The sequence below is a fragment of the Carassius carassius genome, chromosome 25, assembly GCF_963082965.1.
Source record: "Carassius carassius chromosome 25, fCarCar2.1, whole genome shotgun sequence".
In the NCBI taxonomy this organism is placed as follows: domain Eukaryota; kingdom Metazoa; phylum Chordata; class Actinopteri; order Cypriniformes; family Cyprinidae; genus Carassius; species Carassius carassius.
The window spans coordinates 13,551,077-13,569,314 of NC_081779.1; the positions used below are offsets into that span (position 1 = coordinate 13,551,077).

General features: G+C 37.9%; 1 protein-coding gene across 1 annotated transcript in view; it reads right to left on the minus strand.

The window, feature by feature from the left end:
* The window catches only part of LOC132104245 (CLIP-associating protein 2-like), a 52,603-nt gene that overhangs the window by 29,633 nt on the left and 4,732 nt on the right, over positions 1–18,238 (minus strand). Inside the window, 6 exon segments of the mRNA XM_059509566.1 lie at positions 2,358–2,428; positions 12,706–12,803; positions 13,520–13,595; positions 14,419–14,510; positions 14,765–14,868; positions 17,050–17,128. Of these exon segments, the coding sequence (XP_059365549.1) occupies positions 2,358–2,428; positions 12,706–12,803; positions 13,520–13,595; positions 14,419–14,510; positions 14,765–14,868; positions 17,050–17,128 (520 nt within the window).

Here is an 18,238-nt window from a genome sequence, read left to right on the forward strand (position 1 = left end):
CAGTTATCGATAAATAACAAATTACCAAAATATCGCCAGTTATGAAGAACAGGAATATGTTACACAGCAGAGGTCATTTAAAAATGAAATCAACTGATACACACTAGTATGTGACACATTTCTCACTCAAAACTGACCTGGAAACACACATATTGTCAGTCTAACTGCCACTGACACCATATTGCTTATTGGAGGGTGGGTGATTGAGTGTTGATGTCCAAGTCCTGGTCAGTCTGTAATTTAACTAGCTATTCAATCTGGTTATCAGGATTATGGGGAGAAGGAAACAAAGCCATTTAACAATGAAAAAGCCAGAGAGCAGCTTGTGCAATAAGTCCAACAAAACTCAAAACAATATCCAACATAAGTACTCAAAAGCATTAACGCTTCATTTAAAGTCGATGGACACACAGCATCTCATAGAGTACTTCAATTTACAGGGCAAGGACTGAAGAGTCTAATAATGGGTAGCCGCAGCAACGAAATGCTCTAGAAACCGGGTCACACTTGAACTCCCTAGGGACTAAACCCACTGACACATAAACCAATATAACTAGCATATCACTGAGAGATATATAATGCAATATATTCTAATTAACTTCATTGCTTGGACGTTAAGAACATGTAGATATACTCATTTTAACAGAAGTGCAAATTATAAATTGAAAGAGATGCCGATTACCAATAGGAGAGAGTATTTTCTGGACAATAATTCTGCATTGTCCCATTTTTTCCAAAAACTGAACTACTTGCATCAGATTCAAATAAACAGTGCATAATGCATACCATAAACCTCATGTTCACAAACAACACGACTATACTACTTAATATATAACGCACTCACCATTTCCATCTTCACCCACAGACATGGCTTTAATGCTTCTGAGAAGAGGCAGCTCTTTCACTGTCTCCTTCCCTCGTCCTTCTCTCTCTCTGTCTGTCACGCTGTGTCAGAGTAATGCTGTGACAGGCACAGCTCTCAGCTCTCTCTCTATAACACTCTCCTCACAGCGGCTCCATTGGCAAAGCCACTGGATAGATAAAAGACTCTTTGAATGTCATATACTTTGTCTTTTGCCAAATTAAAAAATGGCCAGTGAGAAAGCTGGCTGCATGTCAAACGACCCCCTTCCTGTTCTTATACTGAATTCTGACAAGATACATCACTCAAGGCACATGGCCAAGTAAAACAATCAGTTTAACACTTTTGGAAGTTCACCAATAAGAAGTTTGAGGAGACATTATTGAAATGGAATCTGATTTTATCCACTTAATGGCCTGTAGCTACAGACGAAAAGTCCTAAATCTGTTTTCCAGATTACAGGCAATGAGTCTGGTTTAGAGTTCTATTAACATTTATTAACATTCTATTAACTAGTAATAGCTAGCTACAACTTCAATTTAAGATATAAACAAACTCAAGAGTCGTTAGGATCAAGCAAGGTCAAGCAACATAACTAATTGATTCAAAACACAAAGCACTATAATAAATCATTCAGGTGAGTCCAAAGAAGCAGAGGCAAAGGAAGTGATGACTGGAAAAGAATTTTTACAAACATGAAACAGTATTAAACCATCCTTTATGCATATACTTAGTGATTATACTGTTAAACTATGTAGGAAATATTAAAGATCAAAACAACCATATGTTAACAAGGTCAGAGATATTATTATATACATATATAATATTCAATATGGTACAAATATTGTGCATTTCCTGAAAGAACGGTTCTCTAAAAACCTCATGTTGATCGTTCACTAATATGAAATCCTACATGTCCCTCCTCTCAAGTTATTACTGAACCCATAAACACAAACACGTTTACCCCCATAAAGTCAACAGCTGCAACCAAAGTACAGTTTGTTAAGTCGCTGTAAAAAACATTATTATACCACAACAACTCTACACCACAACCAAATGTGAGCCGCATGAAGAGAGCACAGTGAGATTGGCCTGGAGATCCAGCTCTTCCAACATGTGACATATGCCTAACACATCATGGAGATTTCAAAGGCTGTGGAAGTCTGACACCATCTCCCCTATTTAGATTTCACCACTCATGTTAAATCGGACTCACTGGAAACTAAAGGGCACACAGAAACCCAGCATTTAGACGCAGACGTTTACTTTATGTTGATTTTACTCTCTAGTTATGCTAATGAAAAACAAATGGTATTAGCATTTAGTTGAAAGTAGTATTCCGGTTAAAGCTGGGGCTCAGATGTGAAAGGCTTATGCTCAGTACTGTGGTCAAAGACACTGACAAAGAGTAATATTAGCATTGTAACTGAAGCCAGTGGAGACAAGTGTTGCAAACAGGATTAGCTAGTTAACTAACAAGATAAAGCTAACTTACCTTGACTCAGGCTGAGAGCCATGTTTCCCGAATTCAGTACTTCATCAAAACGGCTCAAAATGTTCTGTAACCTGAAACACACAGAACAGTAATGGTTTGAGATAAATATTAAAACTATACAAACTCAATAAACAGCACATAATTTTAATGTGAATATTTTGTAAGTTATTTTGTGATCTTAAGCTAGAAAACAATCACAACCAAGGCATTATGAAGTGTAAAGTTGAGCAATATCAAATATAAACAATGATTTTGCTGGCGATATACAATTAAGCAACAGTAAATATGATTTTTAACACGCTTTTTATTTTGGCCTTTATTTAACCCTTTCTTGTCTTACATGTATGCAGGCATTAAGAAAAAAATGTGTAGTTCAATGAATTTTGTGAATCAGTTCCAATTGTCAGCTTCAAATAAATCATTCAATGAATTAAAATGTTTTCGTGAGAAAAAAAAGGTAGGTAAATATTACTTTTATTACCAAGCATGGATTAAAAAAATACTTGGTTAAAATTATGGTTTCTCTGATTCACTATAGTTCAAAACTTTGGGGGCACCAGGATTTTTTTTTAAAGAAATTAAAACTTTTTTTCAGCAATGATGCATTACATTTATTAAATGTGACAGTAAAGAGATTAATATTAAATAAGATTTATTTTTCAAATAAATGGTGTTCTTTTGAACTTTCTATTCACCCAAGAATACCATTTCCACAAAAATATTAAGCAGCACAAGTATTTTCAACACTGATAATAAGAAATTCGATAATAAGTTTCCTGATCACCAAATAAGCCTATTAGATTGATTTCTGTAGGATCACCACCAGAAAAAAAAAACATTTTAAAAATACTGAAACAGAAAATTATTTGAAATTATATTTCTTTTACTTTTTTTTTTTTTTTTTTTTACTGTATTTTTGACCAAACATGATTGCAGCCTGAATGAGCATAAGAGACTCGAAAACCATTCAAAAAAGTATTTCCAACCGCAAACTTTTGAACGGTAGATATTTGAACGAATATCAATAAAAAGGCCCAAAATAATGAGATTTCTTTTCTTGTTTGTAATATCGCCCACACTAATAGGATGATATAGTGCAATGACAATGCAATAAATGTATTTCTTTCTCTTGCACTGAACAACTAAAATGCTTTCTGAAGTAACACATCTTGCACACTTCAAAAAGAATAAAACTGGCAACTGCAACAAAGGCCTTAATCTGTCCATCACAATAATGCTGCTTCGGTTTAAAACAGAAACAGATACAGACAAGTTTGCTGTTCAACATGATCATGCAGAGCCCAGCCAACGTCACTCACAGATGATGTTATGCTAAGTAGCTTAAACGCCATTTAATTTACTTTTTTCCTTCAAGCTTGAAAAATGTTTAAGACATAAAGATATGTATTAAAAGCAATTAAGATGCAAAGGCTAACCTTATACCACACGGATGAACCACTCACACAGTGCAACAAATGAGTGCATTACAAAAAAAAAAAAATACCCAATTTAAAATGCTGCACATTTGCAGTGTGCACTTAAAAGTCATAGCTTAATTACTATCCTTGAAGTGCCTGCCAAGACTATTTTCAGCACAACGAACAATTAACAAGACACTGCAGCCCAATTACTGTCCCTCACCGGCCCAACGTATAGCAGATTGAATGGTAAAGTACAGCTTCAGAATGTCAAGAATGATGCTTAAACCCTGCATGTGACTGAATGATATTTGATGTGTGCTAGACCATCACATAGACAAACATGAACTAATAACCAGCAATTATGTGCACACGGTCACTTTCTAACATGCAATATGCATGTAAATGCACATTCAAGGCCACATTCAAATTGCATGTGTGTGCTTAACGCAGTGCTTGCAGTGCAGACGAATCAGGCATGTTTATACACACACACACACACACAAACACACAGATCATCAATCCCTATTAACGCACCTGATTTAGGATCGCTGCTCTTTCTATTCAAAATGGTGCAGCTGTAGATGACACAAGAGGCTTAAAAGCAACGAGACAGAGAGAGAAAGTGAATAAACAGCCAAGAATGAGAAGAAAGAGAGAACATGCGATGAGAGGAAGAAAGAGAAAAGGTTACAGAGGGACGGAATACGAGCTCCCACCCACCTGCTCAGACATACTGCCTTTCATATGTGGCCGAGGAGCGCTGAAAAGAATCAACTGCCGTGTGTCTGCGTGTGCGCCACAGAAAACTAAGAAACTGCCCACCGGTGTGTGTATGTGTGTGAGAGACAGACAGCGCAAGGATTCTATTCCCCTTTACATAACCTCCTGTCTGGAACACACACCAGTGGGAGGGGCTAAAGCTGTGGAGCTCAGAGACAGGGCTCCCAGCCTCCCAACCCTCCCCCTTCCAGACACGGGCACACACAAACACACACACTTCAGCACTGATCGCATTCCCCTTCTCCTCATTGCTGCCCCCCGTGTCTTGCCTTGGTTCAGTCGGTTCAGATTGCCCTTTCGCTCTCTTTCCTTCCTGTTTTGACTGACACGGCCCCAAGCTTGCGGCCCTGTCCTTTCAAACTGTCTCCATGTCAACAAATGCATGTCCTTTCTTGAAGCCATTATCTCTTGGTCAGATGAGGGCAGAACACACAACGAATAACAGTGTTTGTATGTACAGTAGCTTAGAGTGATTTTCGGCTTGTGTGCTCACCCTCAAGTGTGTGTGGGGGGGGGGGTCACATCATATCATATCAATGTGATGTGATGCAACAGGATTCCAAAGGCAAAGTATAAGAGACAAACAACATCGAAACCTCACAAAATAATACATGCCGAAAGAAAGTGTGAACTCAAATACTCTCTACTAAATCATGTATATTTGTTATACAGTATTTGTTACTGGATGGTCTTAGGAATTAAAAAAAAAAAAAAAAAAAATTATATATATATATATATACATACACAGTACAGACCAAAAGTTTGGACACACCTTCTCATTCAAAGAGTTTTCTTTATTTTCATGACTATGAAAATTGTAGAGTCACACTGAAGGCATCAAGGGCTATTTGACCAAGAAGGAGAGTGATGGGGTGCTGCGCCAGATGACCTGGCCTCCACAGTCACCGGACCTGAACCCAATCGAGATGGTTTAGGGGTGAGCTGGACCGCAGACAGAAGGCAAAAGGGCCAACAAGTGCTAAGCATCTCTCGGGGAACTCCTTCAAGACTGTTGGAAGACCATTTCAGGTGACTACCTCTTGAAGCTCATCAAGAGAATGCCAAGAGTGTGCAAAGCAGTAATCAAAGCAAAAGATGGCTACTTTGAAGAACCTAGAATATGACATTTTCAGTTGTTTCACACTTTTTTGTTATGTATATAATTCCACATGTGTTAATTCATAGTTTTGATGCCTTCAGTGTGAATCTACAATTTTCATAGTCATGAAAATAAAGAAAACTCTTTACATGAGAAGGTGTGTCCAAACTTTTGGTCTGTACCGTATATATATATATATATATATATATATATATATATATATATATATATATATATATATATATATATATATATATATATATACACACACATGTATACATATATATACATATATATGTATATATATATATATATATATACATATATATATATATGTATATATATATATATATATATGTGTATTATATAGTTCAGAATTGGATATTTAAAAGGGATCCACTGATAATAAAATTTCGGCTGTTACTATGACTGGTAAAAAAAATAAAATCATTAAAGATAAAGATACTAATATATCACTAATATATTCAAGTCACATTTATTTATTATAAAGTTATTAATTATGTAGCAAATTCTGCTGTAAAGCAGCTCTACTGAAGACAAGTAGAGTCATTATTCAGTCAGTTCAACTGCTGATTAAAATTAATTCAGTCAATTTTGCAAAATTTATAAAACTGATTAAATTCAATTCACCTATAAAGCAGTGCTACAGAAGAATTTATATTAATTTAATATTTTTTTGAATTTAAATTACTTTTTGAAGTTGTAACTGCATTGATTTTATTTAAACATTTTTATATTTTTAAATAAGATATTGTTAAATATAAAAAAATATTTTTTGTGAATATATAAACTTTTTTAATAAAAACACATTTATAAATATTAGCAAAATATATAAAATATATTTGTGTGTGTGTCTATATATATATATATATTAACAGTTTTCGGTTTCTGTTATTTAAGGCAGTCACACACTGAATGAGAAGCGCATTGCCAGATGGGGAGCTATTTGCAGAAGCACACAGGCATTTCTTATATATATATATATATATATATATATACACACACACACACACACCAAAGTCTTACACACTCTCTCTGTCTTTATTATGAAAACTGGTAAACAACTGAAAAATATTACAACAGTGAAATTCCTATTAGTAATTCCACATTGCCATAGTTTTCTATTCACAAAACAGCAGGTAAGTGCATTTATACAGCGACCACAATTGCAAACAATACAGTCGAGATCTCATGACAGAACACAGACCGGCTGAATGATGCTTTCATTTAGTTCGCTAAACTCCAGCTTGTTTGTTTTTCCAGATCATCTGCGGTGGCGCTTCCGCAATAAGGAACGAGCGTTTGCATGCGCATGGTTGCCAGATTGCTTAAAATATCAAAACAACAGGAAGAAAATGTATCTACTTCACAGCAAAGCTCTGATTCAGGGATTTGAACTCTTGATTTCTGGCAATGAAAGCTCGTGTAGTAGAGGCGTGTAAAGCAGTCCATAGTAACATGTTCTGTTTTTGGACGTTCGGCACGTTGTTTTGGGGAACTATGCTTGAATTTGAAATATTCAATATTCACAATATTTTCAAATTTCAATTCGTACAACAAGTACAACACAACATACGCCAAACGACACTGCCAGTGTATGTACACTCATAGAAAATAATGTGTTCAAATTGTACAAATGTGGGGCAAACGCTGTGCTTCTCCTCCGGTGTGCAGCCATCTTTAAAAATACATAACTGCTAGTAGGGTGTAATAACTAGCTTACTGCTTATTTTATTTAAAACTTTACGCTGATAGTGCATGTTGTTTGCCGTTAGCTGTAATTAGAAACTAAAAAGGCTTTTTGCCTCCTGTTAATTTTTTTCATTTAATTTACGCGACATAGACAATGCAAAGTAGCATCTTTTTTTATTCTACTTGCTTTCCTTTCCTCTCTTCAACACTTTCAACATGTGTTTCGATTATATTCCTGTTGTCGCTCAACGTAAACACTCTTACACAACATGCAAGACATGGGGCAATCAGGCTAACCTGTGTCCTATCCACACTTTTTCTATTGCACCCTTTTCTTTTTCTACAGGTTTCTGGAAATGTCAGTCAGCTGTCAACAAAGCGGACTTAATTCCAGCCTTTGCTACATAGTCAGCTCTTACGTCTCTTAGGCATTGCTATGCTGATGACATGCAGCTCTAACCTCTCATTTGAACCAGATAATTCAACGGTACCTGGTCGGCTCTCAGACTGCCTGATGGACATCTCGGCATGGATGAAAGAGCATCACCTGCAGATCAACCTGGCAAAGACAGAATGTCTCATCTTCCCAGTCACCCCATCAGTACAGCACCAGTTTACCATCCAACTGGGCTAATCAACGATGATCCCATCAAGTTTGGCCAGGAATCTGGGGGTGATCCTTGATGATCAGCTGACCTTTAAAGATTACATTGCAAAAACAGCACGATCATGCAGGTTTGCATTACACAACATCAGGAAAATCAGACCCTATCTAACAGAGCATGTAACACAGCTTCTCGTCCAACCCCTTGTCATTTCTAGGTTGGACCATTGCAAAGCTCTTTTGGATGGACTCCCAGCATATGTAATCAGACCTCTGCAAATGATTCAGAATGCAGCAGCACATCTTGTTTTCAATGAGCCAAATCCAGCCCATGTCACACCGCTTCTCATCTCTCTGTACTGGCTTCCCGTAGCGGCTCACATAAAGTTCAAGATAATGGTGCTTGCCTACACAACTCTCATGGGCTCTGCACCCTCATACCTTCACTCTCTCTTATGCGTCTTCATCTCCTACAGAAGTCTGCAATCGGTTGTGCCTCTCCATCGCAGAGAGGCACAAAATCACTCTCAAGGAGGGTTTCTTACATCGTACCCTGTTGACGGGATGACCTACCTAATTCAATCCGGACAGCTGAATAACTCACAATCTTCAAGAAACAACTGAAAACGTATCTCTTCTGTGAGCATCTAACTGCCTCCAATAATAATAATTAAAAAAAAATTGCCTTCACTTTTTTTATTCTCTTATTATCCTCCTGTGTTAGCTTTTTACTATTTTGAACAATGACTGAAACCTTGCATAATGTGCACTTCTCATGTTTATTGCCATCTTATGATACATCACTTGTTGTATTCCTCAACTGTAAGTCACTTTGGATAAAATGAATCCAAATGATATTAAATTGCTAAATGAACAAATGTAATGTAAATGTAATAATGTGTCTGAGTCATAAATGTATCACACACCAGACAATCATACACATCATACCACAGCTATGGAAACCAGGTGGAACGTGGGTCATTCCAGGCCCTATATAGTTCATTTTGTATTGAAACATCTGGACAACAGAAAACATGAATCATTCTGAACTTTAAATCTGATTCCTGGGAAAATATAGTGCAACAGTGCCAAAATCTAAGACCATGAAACCATAAGAGGAAAAAACAACAAGAACATAGATTCCTCCAGAAATTAATCCAATATGTACAGAAAAAAACTTGATTCAGCATCATTCACTGGCATTAGAAAACAGATTGTGAAATGTTCAAGATGCAGCCAATGGAGTCTGTCCAAGCGCCAAAAGGATCTTACATCAGACAGAGAGGAATGCAGGAGTATTAAGCCCCTTTCACACTGCGATTCCAGCAAATACATGGGTAAAGTGTTCCGGCAATTGTTCCCGGGTCGCTAGATTTTGCACTTTCACACTGCCATTGAGTACCCGGGACATGTGCGTGCTTTCACACACAACCCGTAAAGGTCCCATAACGACATGTGACATCAGGGCGTGACGTGTAATGTACGAGTCGAAAGAGTTATTCACGTTATACATTCACTGAAGCTGGCGAACGATCTCGGTGTCAGCGCGGAAAGTGAGGAACTAACTGATCTGTGCTTCATTACAGTTTGCACATATGTTTTTGTTGCGAACGTTGATCTTCCTTTAAAACAGCCGGTAAAAGAGTTGCGCGATAACGTGCGTCATCACTATGACACGGCATTAGATCTGGCTTTTGTTCACACAGTGCTCGTCCAGGGATTGAACCCGGCAATGTTACTAGTTCCCCGACCCGGGTTCAATGCCGGAATCAATCCCGGGACGTGTTTGCTTTCAGACAGAAGGCGACCCAGCAATGTTCCAGGAATTTGCCAGGTCCGACGTGCAGTGTGAAAGGGGCTTTAGACAGTCTTCAAATTTATCAACAGCACACACTGATGTCATCCTGCAAGATTTTATCAGATTACAAGGAATCCCTTTAAACACCATGTAAACAGACTCTCATCATTCTATAACAGGAAACTCATGAGTTCATTTTCTTGGAATCTATACAGTACACATATCGCAAAGATTTCAAATAATATCCTTTTTTGAATTTCCAGACTATAACATGCATGTACTGAAATTTTCAATAGAACTGCAATGACAGACTAATAAATAGAGTTATGTAATAATCTAAGGCTGTTTCAGTGCTCTTTGGCTTTTTATTTAATCAAAAGGCTGATCTCAATAGAAAATTGTCAAGTAATCCATCTAAGGGCTTCTTTTGAGGCAAGATAATATGTTCATAGGTTCTGATTTACAAAAAGCTTTTTTGAATAAAAACATGCAAACACAAAATGTCCACACTAATCTATTAATGTAGTCTAGTGAAGATGTATATATAAAAATGCAGGCCGGTATCAATTCAAATTTCACCTGCAAAGTGAATTTATTATATGATAGTAACAATTTGTGCAAATCAAAGATTAAACTATTTGATGTTCGAAATGATTTTTTATAGCCTAAATCCATGTCACAATAATAAAAAAAGTGTAAATAATGTTGTTTTGTTTTTGATTAGTGGATTCAACTGAAATTAATTTAGTTAAAATACACACAAAAAATAAATAGGCTATACACTACATACAGATATTATGCTGTCATATTTAAAATAGTTCGCACCAAAAATTTTAATTAGCTGAAAACCCTCCAGCCATCCAAGATGTTGAGGAGTTTGTTTCTTCATCAGAAAAGATTTTGAGAAATTCAGCATTACATTACTTGATCACCAATGGATCCTCTGCAGTGAATGGGTGGTAGAATGAGTTTAAACAGCTAATACAGCTCAATAAATTAGAATGTTGTGAAAAAGTTCATTTATTTCAGTAATTCAACTCAAATTGTGAAACTCTGTATTAAATAAATTCAATGCACACAGTCTGAAGTAGTTTAAGTCTTTAGTTCTTTTAATTGTGATGATTTTGGCTTACATTTAAGAAAACCCCACCAATTCATCTCAACAAATTAGAATACCTCATAAGACCAATAAAAAAACATTTTTAGTGAATTTTTGGCCTTCTGGAAAGTATGTTCATTTACTGTACATGTACTCAATACTTGGTAGGTTAGTTATACTTTTGCTTTAATTACTGCCTCAATTCAGCATGGCATGGAGGTGATCAGTTTGTGGCACTGCTGAGGTGGTGTGGAAGCCCAGGTTTCTTTGACAGTGGCCTTCAGCTCATCTGCAATTTTTCGTCTCCTTTCTCATTTTCCTCTTGACAATAGCCCATAGATTCTCTATGGGGTTCAGGTCTGGTGAGTTTGCTGGCCAGTCAAGCACACCAACACCATGGTCATTTAACCAACTTTTGGTGTTTCTGACAGTGTGGGCAGGTGCAACTTCAAAAAGCTGGTCAGCAGAATGAAGCATAAAGTGCTCCAAAATTTCTTGATAAACAGGTGCAGTGACTTTGGTTTTCAAAAAACACAATGGACCAACACCAACAGATGACATTGCACCCCAAATCATCACAGACTGTGGAAACTTAACACTGGACTTGGGCTTAGAGCCTCCACCCTTCCTCCAGACTCTAGGACCTTGATTTCTAAATGAAATACAAAACTTGCTCTCATCTGAAAAGAGGTCTTTGGACCAATGGGCAACAGTCAAGTTATTCTTCTCCTTAGCTCCTTAGGTAAGACGCCTCTGACGTTGTCTGTGGTTCAGCAAATTCCTTGACACGTCTGTGTGTGGTGGCTCTTGATGCCTTGACTCCGGCCTCAGTTCATTCCTTGTGAAGTTCACTCAAATTCTTGAATCGATTTCGCTTGACAATCCTCATAAGGCTGTGGTTCTCTCAGTTGGTTGTGCATCTTTTTCTTCCACACTTTTTCCTTCCACTCAACTTTCTGTTAACATGCTTGGATACAGCACTCTGTGAACAGCCAGCTTCTTTGACAATGAATGTTTGTGGCTTACCCTCCTTGTGAAGGGTGTCAATGATTGTCTTCTGGACAACTGTCAGATTAGCAGTCTTCCTCATGATTGTGTAGCCTAGTGAACCAAACTGAGAGATAATTTTGAAGGCTCAGAAAACCTTTGCAAGTGTTTTGAGTTGATTTGCTGATTGGCATGTCACCATATACTAATTTGTTGAGATAGTTAATTGGTGGGTTTTTGTTAAATGTGAGCCAAAATCTTAAGCGACTTCAGTCTGTGTGCACTGAATTTATTTAATACACAAGTTTCATAATTTGAGTTGAATTACTGAAATAAATGAACTTTTCCAAGACATTCTAATATATTGAGTAAAAAAGTCGTAACTCCTGATAAAGCACCATTCACAGGTGTCCAAAAACTGTTAAAAACAAAACAACCCCCGATCTAAACATATATCTCAGTGGATTTTGAATGGAGAGCACAACAGATTTTTTTACTGGAGGAAGTTTAATCATTAGCTGAGACTAGTATTTTGATCAGAATCGATGGTTTAAAGTTAAAAAGTCTTAAAGAAGCATTTGTTTCTTACAAACTTGTAGCTTTTCAATTCACAAGATGTTAATTAATGTACTGAAGTCATGTGGATTATTGTGGTGATGTTTCTGGCGGCACCCATTCACTGCAGACGATCCACTGGTGAGCAAGTGACAACACAACTGTGGTGTGGGTATAACATGTGAGTTCGTTTGAAACTAAATGATGCTTGTTGTCTTAACACAGTGTCATTAAATTGATCAAACTAAGATTTATAGAAAGCTTGCGGATTTAACAGTAAATCCACACTAACCGCGCAGATGGTAGATCTCTTTTGTTGAGGTCTATTCTCACTTTCTCTCCTACATGCCGATACACCTCCACTAGGCTTGTCATAGCTGCCTCCCGTACCTGTGGAACACAAAACATACTCTTAACCAAGAAACACAACTACAGATCGATCCTATGACAGTCCCAGTCACACTGAAAATTCACTCATTTGAAATGAAAGCATGAGTGACAGCAACCGATTAAACTGTTGTCTATGTGAATGCTGATTTTTACATACACATTTATGTTTAAATGTTTGGGGTTGGTATATTATTTAATGTTTTTGAAAGACCAAGGCTGATTTATTTGATCCAGAACGCAGTAAAAACAGTAATTTGGGAAAATTTTTCATTAGCCATTACTTCATATTCCACATTCTCATTCTTTAGAGTTCAAACTAACAGCATTTATTTGAAATGGAAATCTTTTGTAACATTATAGATGTCTTTACCTATACTTTTGATCAACCTAATGTATCCTTACTTAAAATATTAATTTCTTTCAAAAAGAGTGGAACGATTTTTCTTTTCAAATCTCTAAAAGATCACTGCCTCATTTCTCTCATCTCAACCGCTAAATCTAATGCTCTTCTCTGAGTGGCCCATTCGCCCAGCGGGAGCTTGAACGCAGCTGTACATGTCTAGAAACCTAACATTAGTGCAGAGTGCCTCCCTCCCTCACACACACACGCACACACACACACACACACAGGACAGAAACAGAGTGCGCGTCCAACTCACTTTACTTTTTCACACACATTCCAAGTATTACATACATCCACAGACACAGATTCATACCTGGGGGTTTTGGTCTCCTGTTAGCGAACAGAGATGTGGAACAAATTTACTCAAACTCAAGGGCTGAGCACCGTATCTAAGAGAGAGAGAGAGAGAGAGAGAGAGAGAGAGAGAAAGAAACATAGTTCACAGCAAGTTCAAATTACAATGCATGTGCATATACACAGTTTAATACATACGCTTATTTTGCATTTAAAAACATGTATTTTGAGGAACATTTTGACAATGAGCACTGGACTTTCAGTATTTGGACAAAAAAAAAAAAAAAAAAAACGGTTTGGAACAACATGAGGTTAAGCAAACAATGACAGAATTTTTCATTTCAGGCTAAACTACCCCGTATGTAATACTACCCCGTATGTAATACAAAACCAAAACAACAGCAATTTCAAATCTGTTTTGTAATTAAAGCAAACTATATTGTACATACCATCTTATTATTATTATAATAACAATGTAGTCTAATGCTTTTTGGATTATGTGACAGCTCCTTTTTTGTCAACAGTGAGAAGTAATGTTACTGAGAAACTAGTTTTGTTTGTATATGAGTGTTTATGTAGTGCTTCAGTGAGAATGTCTGTTAATCTGACCTTCCTGGTATCAATACAGGCAGGTAAGAGGATTACCTCAGTGAGCCGAGTTTGTTTACAATGTGACAGACAGGGAACTTGTATGTGTGAATGTCTGCAGATTATATCAAAATATCATGGAATTTAGATGTCAAAACAGGTTGCAACGTCTGAGATGATGAACTAACAGAAATCACTCCTGTTTGTGATAAACCCCACATCAAAATACTGTGCTATGGAAGACCAGCGCCCCCTGTTGGACAAGACTTTCAGTAAAAATGTGGGTTTGTTTACAAAGTGAGAATGTATGGGTTTGTATGAAGGACTTACGCATTTAGAGTGGCAACCAAGCACAAGCAGAGTCCCTCTCTACTGCGGAAGTTTTTGTGTTTGAAGCCAGAAAACAGCCTCTCCCAAACATACTACACAGAGACAGAGGAAAAGAGACAATGTAACTGGTTCATTGCATCTCCATTACTGCAAAGGCAGAGAACGAGATGAGCTATGAAGGAAATCAAGAATCACTGGCAGTAGTAACTAGCAAAAATGATCAAATGTGGTTCTATTCACTCAGAAGCTCACATACACAAAAAAATTAAAGAAAGCAGCATTATGATTTTTTTTGTCAGTATGAATGGGTGTGATGATCTGCCCATGCGCTGTATAGTTAGCTCACCATGGGTGTTGCCGTCTGCTCCATCAGCTTCAAAATGAGTGCTTGTGCCTGTTCTCGAACCTGATCCTTCGCATCACCCAAACGGTCAACTAATGCAGGCACCACTGAGTGGGGAAAAAAGCAAAAAAAAAAGAGGTTTAAAAGGTGATCTAAAAATGCAGGTCTGCACAATTTGGTTTGCTGTACTTGTTTTTAGTAGAGGTCTTCACAGTGCACCTGAGACCTGTCGACCCGGGACCCCTACGGGTTCGGGTCTATATTTTAAATGATCAGCCGGGTCGGGTCCGAATCTATTACTTCGGGTCCCGGGTCTGTTTAACATTGTGTGTAATACCCGTGTGATCGGAGTCATCGGACTCGGAGAACACCCGGCCGTGATCAGACACTGCTTGTGTTTCTTGTAACTTGCAACTTGTACGATTAGGAAAAGAAAAGTGTGAGCCAAAAAAAGAAAGAAAAAAAAGCAATATCTCTCTCTGCCGTTAGAAGCAGAGTGCGCAGACTCAGAGTTAATGCAGGGGCACGCCCGGTAATAATGCTTGCAGACTTGACACACTCAAATTTAATATATTTCAAATCAGCAACAAGATCTGAGGTGAACTGTCACATGAATGTTTTCGATGACGCTCAGATTACATTAAAAAGCATATTTCAGGTTGATCCGGCTAGCACGCATGTGCAGTCTCGAGCATGTCTCATGTTTCTATGGCAACCAGTGAGGGACAAACCGTTACATTTTCTACCATTTTTTAATAATATAAATGAACCGTTTAATCTTAAAGTTTTAGTGGTCAGATTCAGACGCGACGCAGAGCAGAGAGCACAGAGATGATAGCAAATAAATAAGGTCAACGGCCATGGCATTGCACGAGCGATCGTTATTATAGTTCAAAAGGGCAAACAGTCGAAGTTATTATGCGAGTTAACTCGAGTCAGAATGTACATGTGCGCAGTCGTTACCGTGACATCAAGAGGACTTTTGAAGCTGAAATAATGAGTGGATTAAGCTCGGACTTGAAATAACGAGAGGAATAACATGGATAACTTTCTTGTCGGAGGATTTTAATGCATCACAGACAGTCAGGTACAAGGAAGAGAAACTACGACTCCTTAAATCAGGTTGAAAACAAGTTGTATTTTTCGCAACAGGTTTATTGACTTAAAGGGATACTCCACCGTGTTTTCATATTAAACTATGTTTTTCCCTTACCTAAGACGAGTTGATACATACTTCTCTCGTCTCAGTGCGTGCACTCAATCGCTTTGGCGCACTGTGACACTTTGAAAGCACTTAGCTTAGCCCATTCATTCAATATGGGCCAAGCAGAGAAGCTACCAAACACCTCCACGTTTTCCCTATTTAAATACAGTTACTCGCGTAGTGTAACTCGACCTAGGACGGTAACACAAAACAAAGGTGTTTGGTAGCTTCTCTGCTTGGCCCATATTGAATGAATGTAAGTTGCATTTTCAAATATATGTTATAAGCGACTCAAACTAAGATCAGGGATGAGATCATATGGATAGCAATTAGTGTCAACCGAGTCGCTCTGAGATGCAGAAAACACTGAATCATGACCTGCGTGCATGTCAATGAACACAATACTGGCTTCACTCTAAAGCACATATATTTACTTAGCAAAGACTTTGTGATTTGATGATCACACTAAGCCATATTGCAAGTTCAGCTTTATTTCGGTTAAAAGTCCAGTCCTATAATAATGTAATAAAACATACTTTCCATATCCCTGAATGCAATATGCAAATACAACCATTTGTAAATCAAAGTTGATTCCTCCAAATATATGGAGCAACCCCAAGCAGTAACACTGGCTCAACCAATGGTGTGTGTTGGGGGCACGTCTATCTGTTTGGCCATACATTGACAGACAAATCCATTTAACGCTGCTAGAGGCCCAGACATATTTCATTTCATCTAACTTTGTACGTACATTGTTGTACACCAGGCAGAATCAAACAAACGCTTTGTGTGAAGTCATCTCATTCCTTTCTCTTTACTCCATTTGTTCCATGTTTTCAAATGAATGAGGTATATGATGAGTGATGGGGGTCATCTGTTATTATCATAACCTGTTCCCATGGTAACAGGAGGAGGCGGGGCTCAAACAGCTGAGAGACAAGAAGTGAGCCTGTGGATTGTGTCATGTACAGCAAGTCATCCTAGCATTCCCCTTTCCGCTGATTATGCAATGGAGGAGATATTTAGCTAATGCTGCTAATGAAGCTGCGACTTCAGTGGAACAAGCATCAAACACATCGCTTACCTGTGGTGATATAACCTCTGAAGCGATCAGTCAATCGATCCGCAAATGCGCTGACGATATCGATCCCCAGCAATGCAACCTGACACCAAACAAGAAAGAGACAAATCAGCTGAAAACCTCAAACCTCACTCCCCCCTCTCCCGCAGGCAAACTGTACAGCACTTTCAAACAGATGATTCTGCTCGTTCAGTATCTGATAGGCCTGTTGTCTAATCCGATTATTTGGTCTAACCATGGTTGTTTCAGTCAACCACGATTATTGTGCTTTTTATATGGCACAAGGGGGAGTCAAAAACCAAAAGAAACAGAAGAGCACCAGTTTGTTTTTTATGCACTGTGTAGCCTATTTCATCTGAAGCCATTCCGTATCTTATAGGGGTCATATGCTTTTTTTAAAGATCATTATTTTGTGTAACAGAATATGATGACATGCATCAATGTAAAAAAAACAAAACAAACAAAAAAACATATATAATTTTTCAAATACTGTACATTATTGTAGGTCCTCTATTCCCCAGCTCTCTCAAATGTGTTGTTTTCTACAAAGTCCCTCCTTCCGACAAGCGCAGTCTGCTCTGATTGGCCAACTGACCCAGTGCTTTGTGATTGGCCGAACACCACAAGCACTTGTCGGAAATGAAACGCCCCTTTCCATAATTGCTAGCTTCACTTATAGTAGCGGATTCAGAAGCGGCAGATTGTTGTAGCAAAGTCAGGAGTCCTCTCCTAGGTTCACGATACGTTGCTGTTCTGTTGTACCGTATTTTTCGGACTATAAGTCGCACCTGAGTATAAGGCGCATCCGTTCAAAAATACATCATGACGAGGAAAAAAACATATAAGTCGCACTGGACTATAAGTTGCATTTATTTAGAACCAAGAACCAAGAGAAAACATTACCATCTACAGCCGTGAGAGGGCGCTCTATGTTTATTAGGGGTAGACTACAGGAGCATTGAGCAGCATAGAGCGCCCTCTCGCGGCTGTAGGCGGTAATGATTTCTCTTAGTTCATTTCTCTTGGTTCATGTTAAATAAATTTTGATAAATAAGTTGCACCTGACTATAAGTCACAGGACCAGCCAAACTATGAAAAAAAGTGCGACTTATAGTCCGGAAAATACGGTAAGTAGGGGTGCGCAATAAATATCGTCCGATAATTAATGCGCATCTCGTCAGTAAAGCCGGTT